Source organism: Rattus norvegicus, chromosome 6 (genome assembly GCF_021556685.1).
Source record: "Rattus norvegicus strain SHRSP/BbbUtx chromosome 6, alternate assembly SHRSP_T2T, whole genome shotgun sequence".
Taxonomy (NCBI): Eukaryota; Metazoa; Chordata; class Mammalia; order Rodentia; family Muridae; genus Rattus; species Rattus norvegicus.
This window is the reverse complement of record NC_141539.1, coordinates 105439465-105447236: the sequence shown is the minus strand read 5'-3', so window position 1 is coordinate 105447236 and position 7772 is coordinate 105439465. Positions and strand designations below refer to the sequence as shown.

The 7772-nt window shown below is 52.9% G+C and overlaps 1 protein-coding gene and 2 long non-coding RNA genes across 5 annotated transcripts in view; 1 reads left to right on the top strand and 2 right to left on the bottom strand.

The window, feature by feature from the left end:
• Nucleotides 1–218: 218 nt before the first annotated feature.
• LOC148005347 (uncharacterized) lies at nt 219–1157 on the bottom strand. Its single transcript, XR_015623163.1, has 2 exons — nt 669–1157; nt 219–571 (listed from the first exon to the last, which is right to left on the bottom strand). It is a non-coding gene; the product is annotated as an uncharacterized LOC148005347 (long non-coding RNA).
• A 247-nt stretch (nt 1158–1404) lies between these two features.
• The window catches only part of Actn1 (actinin, alpha 1), a 94936-nt gene continuing 88568 nt past the window's right edge, over nt 1405–7772 (top strand). For 2 of the 3 annotated variants that reach the window (XM_087554880.1, XM_087554882.1), the window contains exon 1: nt 1405–1773. In XM_087554880.1, coding sequence (XP_087411006.1) covers nt 1669–1773 — 105 coding nt within the window. In that variant the 5' untranslated portion in view covers nt 1405–1668. 3 annotated transcript variants of the gene reach the window in all.
• LOC148005346 (uncharacterized) lies at nt 3446–6876 on the bottom strand. Its single transcript, XR_015623165.1, has 2 exons — nt 5338–6876; nt 3446–4438 (listed from the first exon to the last, which is right to left on the bottom strand). It is a non-coding gene; the product is annotated as an uncharacterized LOC148005346 (long non-coding RNA).

The window sequence follows — 7772 nt, the reverse complement described above, 5'->3', positions numbered from 1 at the left end:
AGTCACATGGCACTTCTGTTCAGGAATGATTGAAAGTGTACAGTGGATGTATGTAGGTTACATACCAATCAATCCTGTTCTGCTTTATACCTGTGAGACTTAAACACTTGCAAATTTTGGTATCCGCAGTGGTTCTGAAATCAGTCCCAAGTATTAAGGGATGACTGTATAAATTAAACCCTATTCGTGCAAGGAGGATGTATCTGTTGTCCACATCAGAATGCACAAACAACTGTAGTTTTTCTTGTTACTGGTTCTCATACTCAGCATCCCTCACAAGACCATCAGGAATCCGGGTGGTCTCTTCCCTGGATGCAACACTGCTGGACCAACACGTCCCCACCTCCCTTTACTGATCCCAGGGAGTACCCCCAGTCACCAAGCAATTTAGCTAGTCTTGCACTGTTTCTTCCTCCTCCAAGGATAATAAGGTTTTTGTCAGGCACAAAGTTACACACAAAACGGGCCTGTAGAATCCATGCCGGCACAGTCTCTCGTCCACTCCACTCTTCGAGTCTTAGTTTCCCCTCTGTTAGGTGTATGATACAGGTAGACCATTTTAGGGCTCTTCCTAGTTTCAGGAAAGTGTAGGGAAGCTGTAAAATTGGGGAAGGAGGAAACTGGTCTCCAGAAGGTAGCTTCAATTGTGTCAGTACACCAAGGCATACCTGCCAGGGAGCCTGGGTAGCCTGGCAAACACACAAGCAGTCGGCAGCGGGCCAGTGCACCGAACCCTAGAAGTACCCAAGGATCCTTGGTGAGGCGGGAAACTCAGTGGGCTGAGACGTGTCAACTAGCCACAGACCTGGCTCCAGGGATCAGCCTGGTCCCGAGGGGCGGGGCGGGAGTGGTGGTGGAATCAGGAAATTCCTTTTTACTGTGGGCCCTCTCCACCCCTTTCCAGGGTGCCGAATTGTCCCAACCTAGGTTCCCCCGAGATAGAGAAAATGAAATATGTCTCGGATTTCCCCGCGCCCTGCCGGGGTTTGTAGCTTGCGTGGGACCTCAGGAAGACCGGTGCGCCCGAGTTCTGGGCCTTCCCGCCCGCTGGGAACGGGACCAATCCTCGGCGACTCCTCGGGCTCCCAAGCATAGTGCCATTTGGTCCCTGAGCTCTGGGAGGCGTCCCCAGGCTCCACTCCCGTTCAGCTTAAGGTGGTGTCACATGAGCTGCGGGGGAGTGGGAACCCAGGGAGTGGGCGGTGGCGTGCGCGCAGGGAGGGGGCCGCCCAGTCCACCTATATGCACAGAGACCCGCCTGACGGATGCCAGGAATTCCCAATGAGAGGCGCTGGGGGGAAGTTTGGGCAACTCGGCCTGGCCAATAGAGAACCTCGGGAGGGCTCTGCCCCTTCTCCCCGCCTCCGCCCGCCTCTGCTCCCGCAGCGCGAGTGTTCGCTGAGCGCAGTGTGCGTGGAGATTAGGTCGGAGCGCGCGCCCCGGGAAGGCAGTCCGCGAGCTCCAGCCGCCGCCGTCAGCAGCAACCTCCTCGAGCAGAGCCGCGGCGGAAGCGGGCTCAGGGGAGCGAGCCCGGCCCCGCCAGCCCAGCCCAGCCCAGCCCAGCCCAGCCCAACCCTGCCGACTCCCTCCCCACGCCCGGGTAGCAGCCGCCGTCGCCTGGAGAGAAGGTGGAGAAAGAAATCTAGCCCCTAGCACGCACGCACCATCATGGACCATTATGATTCCCAGCAGACCAATGACTATATGCAGCCTGAAGAGGACTGGGACCGGGACCTGCTCCTGGATCCGGCCTGGGAGAAGCAGCAGAGAAAGGTTAGCGGCCACCCCCACCCGCCACAGCCCCGATCCCTGATCTGGGTTCTGCCCGCTGCACTCCTGGGCTCCGGGTTGGAAACCAGTTCCCGGCGCGCAAGAGCGGAGGCGGGGACATCGCGGCCACTGCGAGGTGGGGTATTGGGTTACAGGCACCGGGCGGGAGAGGGGAGCACCCTTGCCCCAGAGCCCGCGAACTGCTAGCGGCGGTACGGGGAGGTGGCGCCGCCGGCCGGTAGATCGGCTCCGAGCGGGTGGTCCGGGCCACCCGGGTGCTGCCAAAACCGTCTCCCCGTGGGCAAGGCGCGGGGGCGATGCTCCGGGGGCTGGGACTGAGACTTAGGCTCCATGGCTGCTTACATGGGATCGATTTTCCCCTTCCTTCTCTTTTTCCTGGCGCCTCCATATGGCGTGCGGTGGCAGCACGTTTCCTGGGCCGCCCCTGGGGCTCTGTACCATAGGGGCAATTGCCCCGGACACTGCTCGCTGAGCTCGGTCCGCAGACAGTGGGCGAGCCGGTGCTGGATGGTTTGGCAACCGCCTCGGGGTCTACCTGGAAGTGGACGTGCGGGAGTGCGACTGGGGCTGAGAAAAATCGGGGGTCGTTCGCGGGCTCCCCTGGGCCTTGTGGGGGCGGGGTCAGGACGGTGAACCGTTTTATTGCCTAACTCAGTGAACTGGTGGCTGCAAGCCTTGCATCTGCGTTCTGCCCTCTTCTTTTGCTGGTGAAACGCGAGTTTAAGTAGCTTGGCTCTAGTTGGGCTCCTGGAAGAGAGACAGTCTCAGGAGATATTTGGGGTTGTTTTTCGAGGATCCCTGCTTAGCCACGGCCTTGTATTCTAGTCGCCATCAGCGAGGTTCAGGATATGCTGCTCCGTCTGAGCTGGGAAATTAGCGATGGATCCCGAGCATAATGGCTAGTGGTAGGGAGAGGACAGAAACCACTCTTGGTTGGGGAGGGGGAGGCATTAACTCTACTACGGCTTCCTGCCTGAGCAGAGAGCGCTTTTTTTAAGGCGGTACCCTGACCCCCCCAACCCCCAATTTCCGTCCAGTCCCTCCCCATTTTATACTCTCCCCCCACACATACTTCGTGATCTGGGGATAGGGGGGTTCAGGATGGCGCGTCCCTCTGGATAGTGCGGTTAGGGCTGGGCTTGAGGGAGAATGCTCATGTCCAAAAATGGTAACATTCATTCCCTTTTTTAAACTTAAAAGGGGGGGAGTTTAGTGAGCCGGCTGAAGTTTTTTCTTCCAGCGTAAGGCATCCTGTATTAGCTCACTCAGGAATCCTAAGCTCTGAAACGGTGCCCTTTTAGTCACTTCATCAGACAAGCAGAGGTAATTTAAAACACACCACAATGGGCTTCCTTAAACAGGCGACCTGGGGCCCTGCCCCTGTCTCTAACTGCAACAGCAACTTAAGAGCCGTCCCTTGGCTTTGAACTAACTCTGTAATGTATTGGTAGCTAGCTTACAGACACCGCCTTCTTCCTGTCAGCCCCCTCCCCCTCTGCTGGCAGGACTGAGGGCTGAGGGTCTTTCCTGGTTCTTCCCTCTTGAGTTTATTTCCTGGGACTGTTGGTGGGAGAGAAAACTGAGTGAGCAGTTTGGAGATTCCCAGGGAAGGCAAGAGATCTCCTTCCTTCCTCTGCTTCTTTCTCTGTCAAAAAAAAAAAAAAAAAAGTTTCTTAAGTGACGTTTTTTTAAAAGTGTGCATTGATGTTTTGCCTGCACTTATGTCCCTGTGAGGGTGTCAGATCTCCCGGAACTGGAGTTACAGACATTTATGAGTTGCCACGTGGGTACTGAGAATTGAACCCGGGTCCTCAGAAAGAGCAGCCGGAGCTCTTAATCCATGAGCCATCTCTCCAGACTTTTTTTTTTTTTTTTAATCTTTCTTAAGAATAGATTTTAAGTTGAACAGGAGGGGTGGGATCAGAATGGTGGAAATCTTGGGATCTTCCATGGAAAATAGAAGTCCCTTCCAGGAGTCCACTTTGTGCTGGAAGAGACAAATGATGGAGCTATGGAAGGCCTGGCTAGTGTCCAGATACTGAGTCTTGGGCCTATACCCTCATTCAGTATTAAGGAATGAATGGCTGGACAAACATATTCAATAGAGTTGGAGAGAAAATGATAGCTTCCCAGAACACTGACTGACCTGGTAGGAACAGGCATCTGGGGAATTTGGTCATCTGGGGAATTTGGTCATCTCCGGGCACACGTAACATATATAGGCTGATATTGGCTAATGTGTGGCAGCGTGGTACCCATTTTATCTTGGAGATCCCAGCAGCCCTGTGAGCTAGACACATGTGAGGTTGAGTAGACCAATGAAGGGAGAAGTAGCCAGCCATGGCTGAGGGCCGGGACACAGGGCACTGGAAGCAGCTGGAGGAAGGATGGAGAACTCAGTCTGGCATCCTAAGCCAGGGGGTTTTGGAATCAGGGGATCCACATTTGCTTAGGTTAATAGTGGGAGCCTGGCAGAAGGCCCTCTACTTTTGATTGGAAAACCTAGTCCAAGGTTGTGCCCCTGGCCGTTCGTTCTCTGTTGCCTTCTGTGAGCATAAGTTTCCTCACCTGTGTAGACATTAGCAGAATGATAGGGGCATTTCTAAAAGCTTAAAGCAACACCGTGTAGGGTTTGCTATTCTTCCTACTGACCGGGAGTGGGGCAGGTATTATGTGGGGTCACTGCCTATGAGTGAACAGGGCCAAAGGAGGCAGGGGAGAATTGAGATGGCGTGGTGCAGTGGGAGCCAAAGGTCACAGCATGAGAGACAGAAGGCAGCCTGCTTTTAGCCCTGGTGCAGCTTAGCTGTTTGTGAGACTGGGGGCAAGTCACTTTTCCTCTCACCTCTGTGTGTGTGTGTGTGTGTGTGTGTGTGTGTGTGTGTGTGTGTGTATACTAGGAGGTGGCTAGAGGTTGATGTTTGTCGACTTCCTGCGTCAGTCTCTATTGAGAGTCATTCTATGTCCTACAGAACAGGCTGGCTTTGAACTCAGGTGTGCCTCTGCCTCCACACCTGGCCAACTCTCCACTTTGTTTTTGAAAATGGGGGTGGGTAGGTGGGGTGGTCTCTCTCACGGAATCTGGAGCTCTTGACTCAGCTAGTCTAGCTGGTCAGCAAACTAGGGATTTGCCCGTCTCTCTGCCCTGGCCAGTGCTAAGCTTATAGGTACAAGCCACTGTACCCAACTTCTTACCTCTTTTTTTTTTTTTTTTTTTTTCTTTCGGAGCTGGGGACCGAACCCAGGGCCTTGTGGTTGCTAGGCAAGCGCTCTACCTCTGAGCCAAATCCCCAACCCCCTGTACCCAACTTCTTATGTGGGTGCTAGAGATTGAATTCAGGTACTTAATACTTGTGCAGAAAGCCCCTCCAGGACTGGGCCATCTCCCCAGCTCTGAGCTCTTTCTAGCTATATTTCACAAATGCACTGTGAATGCTGACTGTCAGCCAGGCTGAGTTCTGGGTGTTGGAAGTGGGATGTAGAGTGAGACAGAGCAGATCTCTCTGTTGTTTCCTTATCTGTGAACCCGATGCGTTTCTGCCTCACTCCCCCCCAACCCTCCACACCCCCCAGCTCTTACCCACTCCTCTGAAATAGTGTGGTGGGAGCACCTTCCTGAGGTGGATGCTGACAGAAGCCTGGGCAGGCAAGAGGCATGACTCAGGAGCCAAAGGGGGATGGTGTGGTTGTGCTTATCCCTTCTCCAGAGAATGCTTTGGGGCAGAGTTCTTGGGTCTGGTCCACACACCTCCAAATGCAATATAAGACCATGGCGCAGCACCTGTGGACCAGAGGCGATCACTTGGATCACCTTCCTGACTCCCAGGATCAGGCCTGAAGTCACCTTTCTTTCCCAAGACAGTTCTTTTCATGATGACCAAAGGCGTCTCTCTGTGTGTTCCTTCTCCAAGATCTTGCCACACCCCTGAGTGTACGAGCACAGATGGGAGGCAGACTAAAGAGAGTATTGACTTGGAGTCACATCCTGGATCTATCCTCTTTCCCTGTGACCTCCAGTCAGGTCCTTTCAGCTTCGCATCAGGCTCCATATTTGTAAAAAAAAAAAAAAAAAAAAAAAAAACCAGCCGATTCAGGGTTTTGTTTTTGTTTTTGTTTTTTAAATGTGCATTGGTGTTTTGCCTGTATGTCTGTGTGAGGAGGGTGTTTGATCCCCTGGAACTGCACAATTACCAGCTTTCATGCGGGTACTGGGAAGTGAACCTGGGTCCTTTGGGAGAGCAGCCAGAGCTCTTAAATCACTTCACCGTCTCTCTCGTCTCTCTCCAGCCTCCTAGCTGATGCAGTTTTAACTTGAGCTGTAGGGTGGTGCTTGTGCCGTTGAATTATTTTCTCTTCTCTCTGGTCTTGGAAGTTCTGGGTGACTGTGTATTCCCACAGGTGTCAGCCTTGGGGCTTTTCATAGTGAGACACTTAATCAATATTGAGTACTTACCAGCTGTTGGCAGGTGAATGAAAATGGCTGTGGATAGGACTCAGGTCCTGATTCTGCACCAGTGGTAGGCAAGGTCTCAGCAAGATAGGCCACCACCTCATTCACACCAGCTTCTGGGCAGCTGTGCAGTCTCATGGGAACTTACCTACGATTCCCAAAAGGAAAGGGCTTGCATGGATGGGCTTACCTGGGAAGGATTAGATATCCCAAACCAGGATGGTACCTGGCAGAAATGAAATTAGAAAGAGCAAAGACTTGTCTCTTCTATCCTCAGACTCTTTCCTCGTTGTCCTCTTGACTGCCATGCCTGTGACAGTGTCTCTGGGGCCAAGAACCCGGTCTGCCCTGTTCTTTCCTGAATTTCTGATGCTGAGCACAGGGATAGGACTGACTGAGGCGGCTGCTTGGGGACATAGATGCTCTTTGTTCTAGATAAGAAACCGATCCTAAGCCTGCGTCCTGCTTCCAGCTTCTGCAGATAAATGTGCACCGAGTATGCCAGGGGTGGGAAGTGTGTGTCTAAATTGTGGCTTCCTCACTGAGTAGCTGTGCCATCTTGGATCTACATAGTGAATTCTATCTAAGCCAGCTTGATACCCTGTCTCAAAGCCCCCCTCCCTAACCACTCCCCCAAAGAAAACAAATCAGAAGAAAAGTACTTAAAACCTGTGTCATCACGTTATAGTTGTAACAAACTTGACACACCGAGAATGACTTATTTTATTTATATGAGTACACTATAGCTGTCTTTAGACACACCAGAACAGGGTATTAGATCATGTTACATACAGATGGTTGTGAGCCACCATGTGGTTGCTGGGGATTGAACTCAGGACCTCTGGAAGAACAATCGGTGCTCTTAACTCCTGAGCCATCTCTCCAACCCATGAGTGTCCTTTAAGAGCCATTTAGCCCAGGAACTTGCCCTGCCCTCAGACCTCCCAGCCACTTCCCCCAGCTCACTCACCTTACTTAGAACCTGATGGAGCTGCTTCCTCTTCAAACCCTGCTCCACATGGGTAGGCTGGGAGCAGCTCCCCCCCACCCCCAACTGGTTCAGCAATGGACAAGGCCTGAAGAAGGGGGTCGGGAAGGGTTGGGCCATCAGACCACAGATGCCAGCTGGCCCCAGACCAGGCAGGTATGAGAAGGCCTGGCTTGTGGTCCGACAACCAGTTTCCAAGTTGAGGGACACTAGAGGTGGGTTTGAGGGAAGAAGAGGCTGACAGGCTCCCGTAGGGTACGTGGTCAGTGTCCTCTGGAGGAATCCCTTTTTTCTGAGGATGGCTTAGGGAGGTCCTCTCTAAGAAGGTCTGGCACTGGGCACCTGGATGATAGCCACAGACTAGAAATTGGGCTTAAGACCTTGTCATACAAGATGTACTTTGTATGGGTCTAGAGCTGAGATGGAGTAACCCCAGCCTGAGATACGACCTGGCCGTGGGTGTTCTGCTGTGTGGCTCCTGGAAAGAGTTCAGACCTAATGTCGTTGAATTGTTGAGATGACCTAATGTCATTGAATCGTTGA